We start from the raw sequence: 20466 nt of genomic DNA on the forward strand, positions 1-20466 counted from the left end.
GGGCTGAAATTAGAGCACATGGGTACAACTGGCTGTCAACTCCTCTCACACATTTTCTGCTGTGTACCACATGCCATCTTCAATATGTACCCCAGCGCTGCTCTTCAGGCGACACTTCACTCCTACTCACCTTGCTAGTGCGGCATGTCTCTAGAGGACACATGTATGCTGCGCTATACTGAAAGAAAACGACTGTAAAAATGGTCACGCAAACATACACACACCTCATTCACATTCCCCGCTGCTATCTATTGGAAAACAAAAAGCAATTACCGGAATTTATTCAGAAGGTAAAGTCCCTGATTGTCTCTCATTAGCAGCAAGTAGTTAAGAGCTACAGACTGCATTTACAGTCCTCGTGGGGTTATCCCTGGATTTCGGAGGCTGCTCTAAGGGGTTTCTCTTCGGAGAACAGCAGAAAATGGTCAATCAGGAACAAAGATGGGTGAGTGTTTGTGTCAAAGAGGATTTGTTTCGACTGTGTCTCAGAGGAGATGAATGGCTCTCTGCCTGGACAGTGTTATTGGAGGCTTTGTCATGATGTAGGTGTTTACAGATGTCTGTGGTTACATCAATGTGCAAACAGACTCTTGTTTATGACAATGACAAATTGTTCAAAATAGATTTTTTAGTAAGTTATGACATCACAAACAGTGACTGTGCATGCAGTGTGTACCATATTTATTTAATTTGATCAATGTTATTAAGTCTAGTGACCTGATGCAATAACAGTAGTGCTGAATGAGACCTGGCTCTGCAAAATCATGATAAAGCATTGGCATGCTGTGTATTATGGTCATCCTAGACCCATTTCAAGCCTGCTCATTAAGAATTACATGAAGCATCAAGTAGTTGTAAGCAAGGATCCACTAGAGAGCAGGTGATATTCCAGATGGAAAATAAAAAACAAAAAAACATTCAACAATCTAAGTGATTTACAGTTCATATGTGAGTTAAATCCATAGAGCCCCATATAGTCAATATAAAAGCCACAGTTTTGCCTCATTCAGGGACATTCAGCAACATTGTGCTTCGAGCAACCAGTGCCTATATTATAAGGATACTGATACTTCACTGTTGATGTTTTGTTTATATGAGCTTGGCACTGACTTAAAATATCCTGAACTGTGGGTATAATATGAAACTTTATGAGCATTATATGACAAAAATGAATGTGTCATTTATAATAAAAATGCTGCACTGCTTTGGCTTTACACTGCATGAATACTGACCTTTTCCCTCCATACATTATTCTTCCTTGTTAATACCTGCTACCAGCATTACCCACGAGGCAGCGGCACTACTGACAGTTTGGTTGGAGAGTCAGGTGTGGTCTCATATTAGTTTTGTAAGCTCACTTCTTTTAACTCCATTCCTAAGAACTTTTTAAAAAAATTATATTTTCATTAATGCTTTCAAATTGGGCAGTTTATCCTTGAAATCCCTGATATCCACCTGCCTTATAAAACCCTTTACTCAGATTAATCAGTATAAATATAACAGAGAAATAGAAATCAGTGATAAAACATTAAAGACAGATTAACGCTGGATTTAAACTTGTCCAACTACAAAGTATGTCTGCTGGTTGTGTCTACTTGATAAGCCACTGGTATATAAGAGCGAAGGTGAAATAAAGACACAGATACCTGCTGCAGTTATTAACACAAGTAAGTTTTAATATATATTTCACTTTTGATTTTTTTCAACCTACTCACCTGTCATAGACGTTGAGCAGCCAGTTGAGACACATATCAACACAAAGTGGAATGTTAACCAGGACGGACCTCTCTTCCTCCAGCTTCTCATACAAAGCTGTCAGGCCATGAATCACCTCAACCACATCCATCACATGATCTGCCTGCTGCAGCTCCTGCTCCCGGAACATCTCCACAAGGCTACTCAGTGCCACTAAATCCACTAAAAAGAACACATATTTATTTAGAGACATAAATATGGCACAATATTGTGTTATGTTTACAAGCATGTGTACATGAGCTAAAGCCTAAACATCCACATATAACGACACACGACCCCGCATTCACTTTCAAACACACATACAGTCACAGCGCGATCATCATCCACACCTCAGCAAACGAGAGCATGGGTGACAGCAGTGCTTATTCACCCTTTTTGCCCACTTAAGCCCTACCAGATGTTTCAAGAGCAGTGACACAAATTTGATTTCGCTCTTCTAAACTAATTTGATGGCCCATCCCTAAGAGTGGAGTTAAAAGGGTGTCTGTTGATGCCAGGTATAATTGGATAGCACGATAATGTGGTAGAACAGAGTGAGATAACAATAGTATTTTAAAGGTTGGGAAGGAATCAGCTTAAAATGTATTTCTTATGCAGCACTACTCAATCATTCAAGAAGTGTGCAGAGAGAAAAAAGAGCGAGAATTCTGCAGTTATCAGTGCAGCCTGGCAATTAAGTTCTGTAACGATATCAACTAGTAGACCGGAGGAGTGAGAGATAAGAGAGCAGGCAAGAGAAAGGAAGTGGGAACGTGACTGAAAGGGTTTTTTTAGAGTGCTCCATGCATGCTGAGTTCTTATTACAGGAACGTGGGATCTAGAAGGGAAAGAAGGTTGAAAGGGAGTTGTAAATGAAGGTAGAGAAGGTAGAAAAACAGGCTGAACATGAATAACTGAATAGGTGTGAAACTGGGCACTTTTAGGGATACCAAATACGAGAAGGTCTGTGGTCAGGGGAGTTCGAGTACTACACCAATGCTGGAAATGAATGAGATGTAGGGAAGAAGAAAAAGAAAGCAAGAAATAAAGGCCATGTTGGAGGTATTGACCCTGAAGGGGCATACAATCAAGCTTCAACCATGCAGCAAAAACTAATTGCCTCCTATTATGTAACTCAAATGGACCAATTAATAGCTAATTACCCAGAATGCTAACGATTCAGGTCGTGATGAAAATGAGGAAGGAATCTGGCAGTAGAGTAGTTCTTCTCGTGGCCCTTGAGTTTTTCAGTACTTTTAATTGCTGCATTTCAAAGCTGACAGTATAGGAAAATGCAAAGAATATTTTCAACCACATTTCTATGTAGGGTACAAAAGAGCGCTGATGCTTTCGACAACCGAATGAAGAAACATGCCGCAGCTAATCATTATATCTCATTCCTGAAGAGAGCTTGTCACAGTGGATTAGTGATGATGCAGGATAACTGTATATCACTTAACCAGCCATTTCAGCACAGCAGACAGAAAATAGCGTCAATGAAATACTGTACGTACGTCTCAGAGCCTTCTGAACCCGCCGCAGCTTCATTGCTGTTCTGTATGCTGAGAATTTGATGTTGTTCAGATCCGCTAATAGAAGGAGAGACAGATAGAGAGATTAGAGAAAACAAACTCATCCTGCATGACTCCGCTATACCATTGAGAAATGAGACATCCTGTGTCCCCCCTGTTTATCACACCACTGCAGAAATCATTAGTAGTTTACTGTAATAATAATATTATCTGTCTGTGTGCATGCATGCCTTTTTCTAAGCTGAACACGTGTATCTGACAGCGGGCCTATCTCCCCTGCAAGCTCGCCGTGTCACATCAGATTAATGGTAAAATACATGATGTCGTTTAATCACAATTAATTAAAGGCTAAGCAAGAAGCAATCACAGAGCTGGCAAATTGGGCCTCGCAGGTTAATGACAGTAGCGATGTAGTCCCTAAGGTGTTTGAAATAAAGGTCCCTTAATGAGCTGTATGACAGGACCTTCAAAGCTGAAGCCCGGTGGTGCTGTGTTACTGGTTCTGCTGCAGCCCAGTGGGGTTCCTGGACGAATGAGCAAGAGGGTGTTTTAATTGTCTCCTTACTCACCCAAAGCTTGATACAGTTCTGTCATCTTTGGATGGTCCCAGCATGTCGTCTGGGCCTGATGGCTGATGGAAAGAAGATTTCATTAGAAAGGCAAGAATCGAGGTACTCATTTTCAGGCCAGAGAGGTAAAAATGGAGTACAAATGAGCCAAAGGGGTAGAGTCTGGCAGGTGTGGCAGACAGCAAAAGGAGTGAGATGAACGAGTAATAAGTAAGAGATAAAGAGGAGAAACAGAGGGCAGAATACAGTGACCATTATTTAGGATAAGACAAAAGACTGTAGGATTGGAAAGAGCAGACATCAAAAGTGATAGGTTTTGTTACACTACAGCTCTCCTAGAGACCCAATCACAGTAGCTTTAAAGACTTTCCTCAGAAAAACAATATAAAATCCAATTCATATCTGCATAAAGAAAATACATTTACACTTTTCTCTCCCAAGACTAGCTCGATGGGAACATTTAAATGTAGAAAATTTAGCATCTAAAAAAGAGATTCAATAGAAAGGACAAGCACAGGAAAATAAATGGGAAACTCCAAATGAGGAAGCCTGCCAGCCCAGGACCCAGGAGGCTTTTAGGGCAGTGCTCATCGTTTTACCTGTGCGAGCACTCACTGATTGGTACCCAGTGGAGTGCTACTCAGATGCTATTTCCACTCCCACTGGAATAGTAATATAGCCCATAAAGAACTGACTAGTGAACTAAAGCAAAACCCATGAAGCTTTGTTTCAAATGATTAAGAAGACAAATACTTTTAGGAGAACAAACAGTACCAATGTTTGCAATACATATACAATAGTGTATGAACACACTCCTAAACAAACATATCCACGGTTCAATTATGAAATCTATAACACTCCAAAGATAAACAGTATTGATGAGGTAAACAGATAAATGAGGTCTTGGGCAAACAGGGCTCCCAGTGGCACAACAGAATTTCGTCTTAATCATTTAGAGTTGATCCACTCTTTAACAAATATTTGGCTAATGGGAAGCATTTGTTTCTAATCTAATGAAGGTTTATTATACTCCACGTGATGGATTTGCTTATACAATGGATACATTTTCCCAAATTGACGCAGAAAAACTAGTTTCTCTCTCTACAATCGTTCTCAAGAGGAACACTTCTGTCTCTATGGTCGGAGTGTGTGTTATAAGAGAGTTTATTATAGGAAAAAAATGTCTAGGCATTGGTTGGTTTTGCAGTTAAGACCTCTTAATGCCGCCCACATCTCTCTATTTCCTTCAGTGATTCAAAGGGGCCTGGGTCTGGGCGTATGGCTGACGGCTTTTTTCCCCCCAGCTTATTTCTCTACCACAAAAATAATGACAAGTGAAGAGGACATAGGCATAGCTTGAGTATGTGATTGACATGACAAGCATAAAGTGATTTTCTATTGCAGCTTTCATGTTGACTGACACTGATGTAGCTGGAGCAGATACGACTGATTAGTCATTGTAAAAAAACAAAACAAAAAAACTTCCATTAAAGGACACATCTAACATGAGCACAATAATGGAAATAAAATCAGTATGAAAATTCAGTGTAGTTACCGAACTATGATGCAGGTACTCCATGTTTCACAGAATTTATTAGTTTGCTACATCTGAACAAACTATATTCAATTGTCCTTTCTCTCACTGTGAGATCTCAACTATAAAAAATAAGAAGATACAAAGCAAAGAACATCCAGTAACAGGGGCTTTATATAGAAACAGTTTACTTCAAGACACCAAATGTTAAATAACTTAATGCTACAATTATTTTCTACCAGATTAGTTGTAGTTTGAGATGCAGTTTGGGTGATTCCCAGTCCCTGGCTATGGACTGAGGGATCAGTGTGTAAACCTGTGTATTCCTGCCATGTAAGAGTTTTTGGTCAGCTGTTCTTAAGAGATTATCAACAGAAACTGCAAAAACCATGTTCTGCCATTGTTAGAGATATATTTAACGCCTTGTCTCTACATAATAGTGAATGACATTTGATCTGCAAGTGTCTCCATATTTTTTCTTTCTAACTTTCTGTTGTCAATAGAATTGCAAAGCCTTTGTCTGTTTTTGTCTGACGATGCATCCATCTTGCTTTAATAAACTCCTCTAGCATTGTAAACAGACAGCACTGACTAAGGCTTGTGTGATTAGTGTTCTGTAAAAAGTGAGCACAGAACATCTGGCCATACCTATAAGACCAGATGTTAAAATACTGCACCACAGGTAAAAATGCAATATGTCTACCAGCTTTGAAAAATAGCAAATGAGCCCAATTTTGATCTAACGACTTAATCTGCCGTGGAAAAAGTACATTTGCTCCGACAACGCAGACACTGACTGTGAAGTTGCACTTACTTGATGTAGTAGGGCACTTTGTTTGGGGAGATAGCACGCTCCCATGGTATCTGCACTGAACCTGTGCAAATACAGAGAGACAAAATCAATTTTGAAATAGGGATGTCATGCATGAACAGCCATTGTGCACAGTGTCCCTGTCAGCATGTCCAGACACCATATCCATTCAGGCCTTCTTAACAGAGCTAAACAGGCACAGTACAGCCAAAGAGACAAGTCTATTGTGTGGGATTTCCACAGAGTATTGGTTTGTTTGGCACAGCGTAATAGAATACTGGAGGTAGAGAAGATGGTGACACGGGATGACTGTAGCATTTAACGGTCCCCCCCAAACTGAACCACAGGAGGTTCAGCAAAGAATCAAAGAGGGTACAAAGACAATACCAAATAACACATCCATGTCACTGCCCACTACTGTTTAATGACATGGGACAATGCAGACCTGTGTGCTCTGTATCTATAAAACACACCAAACATTAACATCACATTAAAAGCACTAGCACATAGGTGAAGTCAATAATTTATCATCTTGGTAGTTAGTTGGACATCTACCACTCACCCTAACAACCCTTCCAAAGCAACAGCACAGTAGCAGTGGTCCTAACAACCTGCAAAACGTTTGGAACAGCTTCCATCTCGAAGCTTCCCAGATCACATTGTAATCGCTAGAACAGGCCTGATACACGGAGGCAGCACCTGCACCTTAAAAGACCCAAAGGACTCTTGGAGGCCAACTTCTCCATGCCAGACACATCTCAGGATTGAGTCCACGCCTCAATGCGTCAGAGCCGTTTTTGGCAGCACAGGGGGGAACTACACCAGGCAGGTGGTTTTAATGTTTGAGCTGATCACAGCACACACAGATACACACCACAGCTGAAGTAAAAGTACTAATATCAGACTATAAATATTCCACTATAGGGCCTAATCATACTATGAAGACTAAATATACTCGTCTTGACATAAGTGTAAATATTACATCATTATTCGCCAAACCTATTTTTTTCAAATATCTGCTTTTGGGGAAAGTTTCACTTATTCGTGTATCACACCACTTCAGAAATTGGGTCGTACTGCTAGCAACTAAAACATATTAAGTGACTCTACTAGATACAATACAGCTTTTTTCTTCAGAATCACAAAGTAAATTATTTTGAATATTCTTAGTACTTAACAGTTTTGTGTCAATAGAAATTGTGTGCATATATATGCATATCCATGTCCTATATGGAATATGAAACAAGCTGAAATATAGGCATGTTGGTGCATAAAACCACATAGACATAAACCCAGACATCTCTGCAGGGCATAGTGGGCTGAGCTGGCAGTGAAGTAGTGCTATATAAGCCCCAGTGTGGCATCTCTGATCCAGCGTGACAGCAGTAAATCTGGATGGGGTTGGTGAGGACACTGGAGACACACAAGTACACGCCAACTCTTCAGATGCACTTGCACAGAGAGATCCCTGCATCATTCAGCCTTTTCACTTCATCAGTTTAAACTAGGCAAGGTAAATCCAATTTTTCAGTCCCCTACAGCCCCACCCCCACCCCTACCTTCCCGCTACTCCTTTGTAGTCTTTGAAGAGCAGTAGGTAAAAGAAAAGACAGAATTCACAAATATGTATCTCTGCTCAAATGAGAGCAATGACTCTTGTGATGAGCTTCACCGGGAATGCTCATCACAGCAGCGTGCTAGAGATGATAAAGACAGATGCACAAAAGCCTCCCAGCTCCACCTCTAACCCAAATGCACACACAGCCCAGTGCGGGCACACACACACAAACACAGCAATTAATAGTCTTATCACCATTAAACTGTAATACACCTAGGCTTCTTTTCGCCTGCCTCGGCACAGGGTGGTACAGAATGGTGCAACATGAAGCACCAACTTCAAATAGCAGAAAATGGCTCTTACTGGAAAGGAAGTGCTGCGATCCAGGGCCAAAGTCTCTATGTGCATCCTGGAGCTGCTTCAGCCGCTCCTCTATGGAACCCTGAGGACACACGCAAACACACACATGCAAAGTCAAATCAAAGGGAACCGTGCTGTTTGCCCCTGCACCACAAAATCCCCACAATAGAAACGCACACACGCAGACCACCTGCTTCTCCTCCATTAGTTAACTGCAGAATATAAATTATGTCTTTTTTTATCTGCTGCTCCTCTTGAAGGACTTTGAGAGCCTTTGAAGAGCACCAGGTAGGAAATGAAGACTGATATTAGAAAATAATACGTTTTGTTGAAACGAGAGCAGTAGCTTCTGGATGCAGTGTCAGTGCAGCTGGGGGGGAAAGGAGGAAAAGAGGATGACATGAGTGAGAGAGATAGACGGGTGCAAGAACTCACGTGCTGGGTAAATACGGAGACCGTTTAGTTGACAAAATTAAGTTTGCCACTGCCTTTGTAAAAACATTTCATCAGTTATGTTTCCCACCAAATGGGATTTAGTCTGCCTAATCCTGGTTTATTTGAAATATATTGGATTTGGCACTTGAATCGTTGTCAGCTGGATGTTGAAACGCATCCTCAAACAATGGGAGGTAAATCCACTCTGTGTGAGGCAGACAGATGAATTGAGAAAAAGAAACGAGTGGGAGACTGTTAGACTCCAAAAAGATGCACCTGCAGTTGGATAGAATTTGTAAAGATAGATATATATTAAGTTAACATCTCCCAGTGATATGTACACATATCATTGCTCCCCTGTGTGATTTAAATTGGTTGGGACTAATATAGAGCACTGTCAATGTGCCGAGGAGATACAACTGCCAACTGTTCTGTGTTGTAAAATCTATTTGCTGTACAGGCAATTTGGGTTGCCATAAGGAAGACAAATGACTAAATTATCCATGATCGACAAATATTAGCAAATCAAATTTTGCTAGCGTCAGTCCAGCCAAAATAAACAAGGTACAGGATGTTGCTGGGATTTAAAATTTATCATTTTAATTAAGAAAGCAAAACGTGACACCAGAGAGCGAGACAAAGGAGGAGGTTTCTCCATTCATTTCAAATTAATTGAATTGAATTCAGTTTTTATTTCTAAAGCACCAAATCACATGAATAGGTACTTTATATTGTTCGCTAAAGACCCTGCAGGATTGTTAGTCCTCACCAAGATACCACATCTGCACATCTCAACTCCCTTATTTTAATACTGTGAATGCAGAAAGACAGCAGATCAACTAAAGTACAAGCTAGGCAGCTCAGACAAGATTGAAATGATTTTCTCTCATTTTTAACATCTATCTCTTCAAATGTTGCTTGGGCCCCACTATACTCACAGAAAATCTGAAGAAAATCTAAAATCTGGGAGATGAATATCTGCTGGTGTCTATGGATACTCAAAATCTGTTTACCACACTGTACATCAGATAAGCTTTCATCTACCTTCATTTACCACCTAAATCAAAGACCAGAGGGCACACGAACTGTGCGGCACATAGCTGCTTCAAAGATATACGTAGCAGGAATAGTTGCTGTGAAAGAACTTTTGCATGGAGACTCCTTTTACAATTTATGGACATAAATTAGGAGTAAGATAAGCCAAATCCTGCTCTTTCTTCATATACCATATTGAATAAGAATGTAATGCAATGTAAGAATCTAATATAAGAATGCAACAATACTCAACAATGCTTCTTAAATGAGTAGAGAGGAAACACATTGTAGATTTGCATTTGATTTTGTACTTTTCGGTCATTTTTGAACACCATAATGTTTAAGAAATGGCTACATACACTTAGGTATGATTATTGATGGTTGATTCTGGAGTAAGCTTGTTAGGTTTGGCTGTGCCAGTAGGGGGGAAAAAGTTTTTTTAACTGTAAAATCTCAGTGTAAGCAATTAATTAAACTGCTGATGTTTAAATTCTGGTTATGACGACTTTCTCTTTGGGTCTGAGCAGGATTTGAAGATTTCCAGTGGTCTCACACCATCTTTAATTTTTGTACATGTTGTGGTTCCTGTCAGCTTCATCAAGCCATAACCTCCCACTTGTAGTGGGACAGTTTGGAGCCACGTGGAAAGTGATTGGTAATGAGTGATGAGAATTAGCACCTCTAAGTGGGAAAGGGAGGAATTTTGTGGAAGAGTTCTGGTATCTAGGGATGGTGTTTATGAGTAGGGGTAGACTGATGTGGGTAATTGTCAAACAGACTGGTAAAGCATTTGCAGTGATGCGGCATAAAGCAGTATAATGTGAATATGTAATCCCTTTGTAGATTAGGCAACCCAATCTGAATAGCACGGCTGGAGGGTAAACCATCGATAGTCTGTAAATGGTTGTGAGTTAACAGTACTGGGCACTGCTGCAATCTAATGCCACCTGTCAGAGTTAGCACTTTCAGCATGTTTTTTTGCATGTTTATTGACGGTGAAAAAAAGCTGCTTTGTGTGGACCTCATCTCTCCCTTTAGCCTCTTGTTTTATTCCTGTCACTAGGGTAATGTGACAATGGATGACTGGGGTTTTCAGCACGTGTGAATGTTTTAAACAATCATCGAAATTTCTCTCATTAACTCTTATTAAAGAAAAATATATCTACAGCAGAAGTGGTGTAGGTTACTAATGTATAGAAATAAAGACTCTGTGGGAGTATCTTACTGGTTTGCAAGAAAAGGCCAGTGAACTTAATTAGTTCACCACTAAAAAGACATATCACAATGGCGAGGTACCCGATAACAAAGTACAAGCTTTCTCTTACACATCAACTGCTTGTATTGCTGATTCTAGGGAGTATATTCTCTACATTAAAACATGTCTGCAAACAAGTTTTTCCGGAGAACTATTTTTGAAGCTTTGTTGCATCATCTACCCACCTAATCTGTTTGGTTCTGAGTCTCATTGTTCACTGATAACACATTTAAAATTTAACCATATTTAAGATTACATGCTTAGAATTAGAAAAAGGGGTTGCTTGAAAGCATTTCAGTGACAGTCTATAGTATTGTAAGCATCACTTAAACATGTGGAAAACCATTGAGTAGTTGTGGAAATGCTACATTAAGGTGCATGAAAGGGAAAAAGTTAAGGAAACAACACAATCATTCAGAAAAATCATATTCACCCTATATTACTGTACAATAAAAGGGAAAAGAATCATGGAAGTTGAACTTATTTTGACGAGATATTTCTGTACCAACATGGTGGGTGGACTAACTGACAGACAACTATTGCCATAGAGCATCTACCTACAAGTTTTCAGGCTAGTTATTGAGAAAATCTTTAGAAAGCACTGACACATGATTCTTACAGGGCTGCATTATTATTGTTTATTTGTTATTTCTTTCAGTCCCACAGAGAACCTGGAAAAAAAAATCTCTTGCTGACAAATCAAAGGCACGGCTTCTCTATAGTGGTCTGTTCTGTTTTGTTTTGTTCTGTCCATGAAGTGCTCAGAGCCACGGATGCAATCTGAAAGTCACACTGAGACAAGTCACAGCGAGCGTGCAAAGTGGATAGTAGGAATTAACTTCTAGGAATAGTAACAGACACTGAAAATCATCATGCTCAGAGTGGAGACACCTCATGAGGAAACAAGGCTGGAGTGGCAATCATCATGTCAGGGTGTGGAAGAGGTGTCATGACAGTTATCTAATGGGAAGGGGATGTTCTCACAAGAGATGCAGTGAAGGCTGAGAGGGTTTTGTTGTGCTTGCAGGAGTGTTACTAGGTTACTGATGGTGGGTAAAACCTGTGCTTGAAAAACACTGCAGTTAAAGTAATGCACAGTAGATAATGCATCAACTAAGCATTTTGCTAAGCACTGAGAGGAAGCCAAGTTCAGTTCAATTTTTAAAGGGGGTTAAGAGTAAGTGCTTTCATGGCACTGATGAATTACCCTCTTCATTTAAGTGCATGGGTTCAAATATATGTTCATCTCATTGGTGCACTGATGTACACTCACTGCACACTTTTCCTATTAGAAACACCACCAGATGGATAAAGCTGCTGTATGCAGTCAAGATAGACTCTGTTGTCATTGGTACATTTCTTACCAATTGTGCCCTACACTGACGTGATTTTATCACATAATATTCTGCAGATTTATGCTATGAATCCATTCTACCACAATGGCACTAAAATAACTATAGCCATGCAGAATATTGTTATTTATATTTATATATAAATAACAATATTTATATTTATTTGTTATCTATATTTATAAAATTATAGATTTCTCTACATGTGAAAATCGCGGCAAATATTTGCGATCATGTGAGGACAAAAGTCTGGTAAAATATATAATTTAAAAACAGAAATGTTCCATATTGTTTTACATTCTTCCTTATAATGTCGTTTCAGTTCATTTAAGTTTGCAGGTATTTGTTTATGCACAGCTCCTTTAAGCACAGCATCTCAATCAGGTCGAGGTCTGGACTTTGACTGCGCTTATGCAAAAGAATGGATGAAAATGAATAAAAATCAAGGTAATGCAAATTTGCTGCTGTTCTTGGGAACATTGTCCTGCTGCATGATATGATTTTGACACATTTGACTCAAGAATCCTTGGCTATACAGAGGAGGTCATATGCAACTCAGTGCCTGCAAGGTGCCCAGGTACTGAGCTTGGACTGGTAGTGCTGGGATGCCCACCTCTGGCATTTAGTTAACACGCACAGGAGCGCTACAGACCAGGAAACTGTCAAAACCTCTGCTGTTATAGAGGTGGTCACATTTCATGAAGTGCTGCTAATCATGTGCTTTTGATTAGCAACACCTGGCTGCTATATAATTAATATAAAAAATATATATAAGATATGAAACCCGTGATTTAAAAAAAAAGCTGTATTTCAAGAAGAAGGGAATAATATATAAAACAGGAAACAGAGAGGAGAAACAACTCCACAAATTAGTCAGTATTTTACAGCAGGAGTGTTGTTTTACTTTTTTTTTTCTTCTGGTTTTATGATTGATTTCACACAAAGTCACTGTTAATGAAAAAAAATGTACACTAAAAATAAAAGAAACAATACATGTTTTATGAAGTCCCCCTAAGGTTTTAAAGCTTCTTAAGTTTTTTAACCTCCTCCAAGTGGGTAGGAGGCACTCATTACTTTTTTCCTATTGTTATGTCTTCAATTGTAATGCTTTGGGGCTCTTAAGCTTATGAAGGTTAGGAATGACTCTAAATAACTGTGACCATTAAACATATTTAATAACAAATGTATCTACATTTCTGCTCATTTCCTTAGTTTGAGCTCCCTTAAAAAGAGAAGGAGAGGGGAACAAAGAAAAAACCAGGAATGAAATGCCATTGGAAAAACAACAGATGTTCATAAAGCAGGTTAATATTGTGATTAGTATGTCAAGGCTGCTGGGATTTGATACATTTATATGCTCCCAATGCAAATCCAACATTCACTCAGCCAAGTTTATATACTATTAGTACGAGTTTTGAAACTGATTTTTATTCTGTGGGAAAAGAAAAAGAAAAAACCAAAACCAACGTCACTGCAAAAATAACAGAGAAGAAATTAAAACTTCAAGCGCAACTTAGTTTCATTTAACACATTCTATAAATATTCTACATTTTGACCTTAAGAATGTTTTATTTTCCCTGAGATTAATAAGCAATAAGCCATAACTTTGTATATAGACGGTGAAAACAGCTAAATAGACTCAAAAAAAAAAAGCTCAAAATACACTTACCAACACATCCAACCAGCTTAATAATTTTAAGGCAACTTTTCTATGAGACTCATACACAAACAGTAATGTATAATGGCACTGTACTCTGGCTGTGGATTTTTTAACTAATCAAATAGCTATATTTCTCTATCCAGTTTTTTCACTTAGATTTGATCTAATCTGATAAATTTTCCCAAAGAAAATGTTCTAAAATTTTATACTCTTTCTTTAAAATTACCAGTCTTGTGATGTTGCTATCCAGTGGCTTCAACCGTTCTGTGAGTTAAGTGAGAGATACATCATTGATCTTTCAGCCTGCAAACATACTCTGATCTTCCTCTTAAATGGTATGAAAACTCTTCATCATACACACGGCCCCTCATCAATGTCCAAAAGCACACCGCTGTGCTCAAAAGATGTGTAAAACATAAAACAGTTGGAAGCCAGAAGTATAGACACCGTTAAAAGTCCAAACATTGCACATGGAATCACTCTCTTATGTCCTCTTGAATGTGACTGCTGCACAACCTGCTGCTGACAGAGTCAAGCAGGCACTATGGACCCAGTAGTGAACTCTACCTGAAGCACTTTCCATCTGCTGTTGAGATGCTCCAGAGCACGGGCATTCTCCATCGATAAATGGACGTCGGAGATTGCCAGCTGGTGGGCTAGATCATTGATGTGCTTCATGCCCTCTTTCACCTGGGTCAGTTCCTCCTTAAATAACTGGATGGAGCATGAGCGAGGACAAGAAAAACAGAGGACCACAGGGAGTTGGACGTAAACAGGAGTAGTGGGAAAAGAGAGGGGGGAAACAGATTAAATACAAAATATTGAACAACATCAGACATAGATGGAATTATAGCGCAATCCAGAAACATCCAGTCTGGACCAACTACATTTAAATTAAATTTTTAAAAAAATCAATGGAAACTTGATCCGTTATAGCTTTCTGGTCTGTTTTAGAAAGAATTTGTCAGAAAGCCATGTTTTAATGTCTTAAGATCAGAGGAGAGAACGTACAGTACTGAAACTAAACCAGTCCCTTTTTATAGTGTGTAAACTGTGAAAACTGGAAAATTTGTAAAATAACTAAGATGGAATGTGAGTCTATGCATGCCAGTGTCCCGTGCATTTTGCATTGTTGGTCGTATGCCTTTGGTATTCGTGATTTTGTGTGAAAACCTTTGCTTTAGATTTTATAGAAGCTTCAGAATCCCAAATTTAACCTAAACTCTGTTTAAATGTGAAAATGACTATCAAAGGCAAACAAAATAAAAAGAACAAAACTGTATAAAGTTTTCCTGTTTTAGGCCAGTCAGAAGTGACTGGTACCATCTGAATGGTTGCTCGTAGTACTGTGCAATATTTCAAAATTTGGTATCGATATGATACCAAGTAGATACAAGGCCACTATCCTAAAGGCAGCTTACATAGGGGAGAGCAGAGCATATGAAATGAAAGCACCATTAATTTTCTAAATCCCAATACATTTTCATGAGCATGATTGTTGCTTTCCACCGTTAATTAGTTGAAACAATAAAGCACACATTTCACACTTTTTCATGTGTTTTGAAACACTGTTTTTTGTAGATCTGGAGTGGAAATACACTTGGCAATAAGGTACTTTGGGTCAACTTCTGTTGTTTTCAATGTGCTATATAAACAAAATTGTCCAGGCATTTTCATAGTTCACGTTTGCTTCATTTATTTTTTTTCCCCCTGCAAAATAATTCATTTATCATATTTCAGTGGGATGAATGTATTCAGTCAAAGGGAATCATTCTGCTACAGTAACAATAATGATGAACACTAATCCTGTGAAAGTTAGCTAATGCTGAAGATCAACGTGAGTAAAACTGAAACATCACTTTCACCACTGCCCGCGTGTTCTTTGCCTCTCTAAAGTACAACTACTTGTCTACAAGCGCTCGTCACTTTTCACAGTGAAACATGGTGATTGCAGCTGTAAGTTAAATGAATGTAGAGTAGATGCTGCAGATCTACTCTACATTCGAATGCAAAAGTGTCTAGTGTACTTTTATAATCGCATCCTGTGTGCATCCATGTGTCTGTTTTTGTATGTGCATGCACCCATGTGTAAGCACAAGGGAGTAAAGGAGTACAGATGACGCCAACTGACAAGCCTGCCCTAAAGACTGAGCTGAACATGTGCTGGCTGTGACAGGAGTCCAAACAGTGACATGATTATTGTGAAGTGCCCTCGCTTCTAATGAATAGTGCCGCACAATTACAGGCAGCAGCAACAGAACCAATGACCTGTCATTTGTTTAACAACATCTATTCAGCTGAGATTTGTAACCCCTGCCACATCGCAGTGTCATTTTGAAGGGCCTTGTCATCATCTGTCAGATTACAGCCTTTCTGGCAAGAATGTGCATGCAGACAACAAAAAACAATCACTTTAAAGGAACACAGCTTGAAACAGATCACCTGTTTATGCAGGAGGATCGCATAATTGTGGTTTTTAGAATTGAAAAAAAAAAGAAGAAGCTGGATGTCATTTTTTTTTATGTTTGTTTGAGACATGTTGCAATATGTGCTTTTTCAGAGATAGCCAGAGGCGATAATCTCAAAGGAGACAATTAGTTTACTCTACAGGTAAACCCAATTTAGATTAGTGAGGGAGAGATAAGAGAAAAATAGAGCCGAGAGTGTACTGCAGATCGGTACCTTGGTAGCATCTATGTGGTCCTGTAGAGAGTCAATGAAGAGGTCTCCAACAGGCTCCCAGGCATCCCTCACCCCCTCTGCCTGCTCCAAGGCCCCTGCAAGCTCTTCCATTGCAGCCTGGATCTGAAGAAGACGCTCCAAAGTCCTTTCCATATGTCTGGAGGTTTTGTAGAAAATGCAACTTTTTAAAGTTAACTACCCGATCAATTAAAATCTGGAATCAGTGTGAGGAAATAAATCAATCAAAATCCATGGAGCATGCAGTGAAACAACCCATTTATCCAAATTTACAGGCTGTCATTTCAATAAGGCAGTGTATATAAATATATATTTCATTCCACCAGTTCTAAATGGCTTTTGTGCAAAAACAAGTTTCGATATAGAGAAAAGTGAGCTCTGAATTTTCATGACTTCAAACCTTGATAAATGTGTTTTCATAATTGTTTTTGTAATGGATTATAGCTGCCACATTTTGTAATCAGGTTATGGTAATTGTATTACATGAAATATATTGCTACATAAACCTGCTGTGGAGGCACACACACACACACAGTCATGGGAAGAAACAACTCTTGGCTTTAAAACCATAAAACACACTCACAGGCATTGTTCTCTTGTATGATCTTATTTTTTAATAAAATAAAAAAGTTTTATTATAAATATACACCAAAATCTTGTTCTTTGAAACAAACACAGTGAAATTGAACCTTTTCCATTTCATTTTTTACCTACTTCAACTTAATTTGTAGAGCTCATTTTCTCTTATTGCTAAATTTCTAAACACAGTAATTTTCTAAAACTTCAATCTTTAATGGGAGTCACAGCTGACAAAGCTAACCACAAATACAAGACAGATTTAATTTCTTAAACATGATTCAGAAATTCAGAAATGATCTAATTTAACCAATAGCAGAGTAAATTGACACCAACAATGGGTAGAAATCATCTAAGATGAAAGGAAGAAAAATGTGAAAAAACTGTCTTGAAAAATTAATTTTTCATTTTCCATGTTTATATTTCATATTTATAACTCCATACAATTATATACTCACAGGCCAATTCATTAGTTACCAGCACTGGGTGTAACGTGCTACGTTTAACATCAGAAGACGTTTACAGTACGGTTCTAAAGGAAATGTTCTGCATAGCTTGGTTGTAACAAATGGTCATTTGAGTTATTATTGCCTTCCACTCAATTTAAGCCAGTCTGTCCATTCTCTTCTGACCTCTGTTATCAACAAAACATCTTCTCTTTTTCTAATGATTCTTTGTAAACACTAGAGATGGTTGTGTGGGGAAATCACAGTAGATCAGCAGTTTCTAAAATACTAAGACCACCAGATCTGGTGCCAGATCACTTAAATCACCTCTCTTCCCCATTTCCTCTGATGCTTAAATTAAATTTCTGAAGGTTATCTTGACCATGTCCAAATATACTCAGTTAATTGCATTAATAAGCAGTAAAAGAGGCGGTTCAGATGAAGTGTACTAACAATCTTCAACTATCACAATCTCGAATATTTGCTGTATATTACATGTAGATTTTATTTTTGCAGATTGCACAGTATGCCCTGAACATTGTATTGTAATGAATGTTCCATGCTGTTTTTACAGACTATGGTTTTCAGCATCGATTAAATTATTTAAAAAAAAGAAAGAAAGAAAGTAATTGCCACATGGCTATGATGACAAAAAACAAAAGCCAAGAACACTTGCTAGATATGGTCTGTGGACCCTGATTAAGACTTTATGCCAATTTGCTTGAAAAATAAACTTAACATATCACTCTACCTGAAGATCGACTGTCTTAGTAGTTTTCTGTGGTAATACTTGCACTACATGATATCTACTTCTCTTTTATGTCTTTTGGTTTTGTTTTTTTTGTTTTGCTTTGCTTTTTTTAATGAAACAATTTTATTATTTGATGTTTGGTGTTCCCAGAAGTGTCGGAGGTTTTGTGAATGTAGTTTGAAAATTGTTTTTTGTGATTATTTGAGAAATAGGAAATGGTTTCAACCAATCTGCTTAAGTAATTCTGAGAAACTGTAATATAATTATGACAAATATGCATTTCTTTTTCCTTTTTCCATTAACTCCATTCCATTGTCTCTCTCTTTATCTGTCTTGTTCATTAAACATAGACTACAGAGTATACTGCACAGACTCACAAAAGCAAAAAGAATAATCACATATGCCACACCTCTCATTTATATTTAATCATAAGCAAGCTTTAGTCACTCTTCACGACTAAAAGAAAAATAAAGTAATGAATAGCAAATTGTCCAATAGTTTCACAGGCACAGAGGCCACAGAATTAGTTTTATTCACTGATGTTTTATCATTACTAGTTTAATTTAAAAACACTAATTACTAAAATTGTATTGGCAAGGCCTGCAGAGGACACAAATACTTATATTCTGAAGAAAGATCTAAAAATAATTTTCCTTGTACTTAACTTGATCAAAAATTATGACAGACAAAGAGTACAGAGTCCCAGTGGTGGAATAAATGAAGGGACGGATAATAACCCAGTAAATCTACAGCGTACTTGAATAGAAGTATATATGAATTATCAGCAAAATGTGCTCATCATACTAAAAACTGGCCAGTGTGAGCAACATTATATTGATTGAATTATGGAATGTGTAAGAAGGCTTTTACTACTGTATCGGGTAAGGATTAAGCCCAAAAAACCACAAAAAACCCCAGTTCTACTACACTATCTTGAATTCCTCTAATCTTTCTTTAATCTCTTGGGGGGCTTAATCAATTATTTAAACAGAACTAAGTTCAGAGACTAAATGTATCTTTGGTAAATTTTCTAGCAACTCCTAGATATCTGAAATATGACAAGCTATCAGATAAATGCAGTAAAGTAAATTTTACCCTGGATTTTGGTGGAAGCAGAAGGTGCCATCCAGTGGGAATACTAAAGCACAAGTATTTCAAATTCGCAATTAAATAATCCTGATAAATTATAGTAAACAATCCGAGTATGGTTACTTTTCACCAGTTCAGAAACTACCCTTTATCATAACAAGATATTTTATGTATATATTACAAATAAAAGAGTCTAACCTGTGGCGGTCCACACAACGTGCTGTCAGTTTTTCCCACAGGTCACTGGCTACGTTCGCCTGCTTCCACACAGAGCGGCTCACATTCAAGATCCGCCGGCGTGGAGACACCTCTGTGGAAGATGGAAGAGGTTTGATGGGGTCATGCAGAGGTAACAGCATAAAGGTGCAAAAGAAGAAGTAATAAACGGGAGCATACGGAGAAATAACAGGGTGAAGAGAAGAACGGGGGGTTAGAAGTCAGCCAAGAGAAGAGTAATGATTTAAGAAGGATGGCATATCAACTCGATGAATAGAAACGGGGAAAGAGAAAGGCAGGGGGCAGCTCATGTTGGGGAACACAGTAAGGTTGATTGCTAGAGTATTCCCTCAATGAGCAGCCAGAGGTGAGAGCCAAACACTACAAAGAGGATGTGACCGTGGAGAACCAGAGGAGCATGCTGTATTATTGATCTGAGCAGATGGTACTTTAGAGGTGGTGAACTAGAGCTAATTGGTCCTGACCCACACATTTTCCCTAAACTCAGTGTGACACGAGAGGACGGATCACTGCTAATAACTACTAATGGAACGTTTCACCTGCATGGGTCCTACCAAAGGAACTCAACTGAGGGGGGTGTATGAGTATGACATTTTGGCTGGAGCAGCAGTTGGCACAGCCGATGGAGGGAGCAGACCTTTTCCATCGGTCAGGGTCTCCTCGGGCTCCTGGAAGGGATGCTGAGCCAGAAATGCCTGGGCAGACTCCAAGACAGAGTAGATAAATGGCCCACGGGACTTGACATCCTCCATGAATGCCTGCAGGGATACAGAGAGGGAGATGGAAAAATGTAAAACTATCTTCAAACTTAAGGGCTTTTTCTTCAAAGGACGAT

At 38.7% G+C, this 20466-nt stretch overlaps 1 protein-coding gene across 5 annotated transcripts in view; it reads right to left on the bottom strand.

Annotated features, from left to right (window-relative positions):
* drp2 (dystrophin related protein 2) overlaps positions 1-20466 on the bottom strand; it is a 190699-nt gene that overhangs the window by 27450 nt on the left and 142783 nt on the right. For all 5 annotated transcript variants that reach the window (XM_084950478.1, XM_084950497.1, XM_084950489.1 and 2 more), the window contains exons 5-13: positions 20269-20389; positions 19593-19704; positions 16515-16671; positions 14400-14546; positions 8102-8180; positions 6184-6244; positions 3836-3897; positions 3249-3323; positions 1716-1917 (exon numbers count right to left, since the gene is read on the bottom strand). In XM_084950478.1, the coding sequence (XP_084806604.1) occupies positions 1716-1917; positions 3249-3323; positions 3836-3897; positions 6184-6244; positions 8102-8180; positions 14400-14546; positions 16515-16671; positions 19593-19704; positions 20269-20389 (1016 nt within the window). The remainder of the gene's footprint in view (positions 1-1715; positions 1918-3248; positions 3324-3835; positions 3898-6183; positions 6245-8101; positions 8181-14399; positions 14547-16514; positions 16672-19592; positions 19705-20268; positions 20390-20466) is intronic.

This window comes from Perissodus microlepis, chromosome 2 (assembly GCF_051167445.1).
Source record: "Perissodus microlepis isolate ML-2025 ecotype Zambia chromosome 2, ASM5116744v1, whole genome shotgun sequence".
Lineage (NCBI taxonomy): Eukaryota > Metazoa > Chordata > Actinopteri > Cichliformes > Cichlidae > Perissodus > Perissodus microlepis.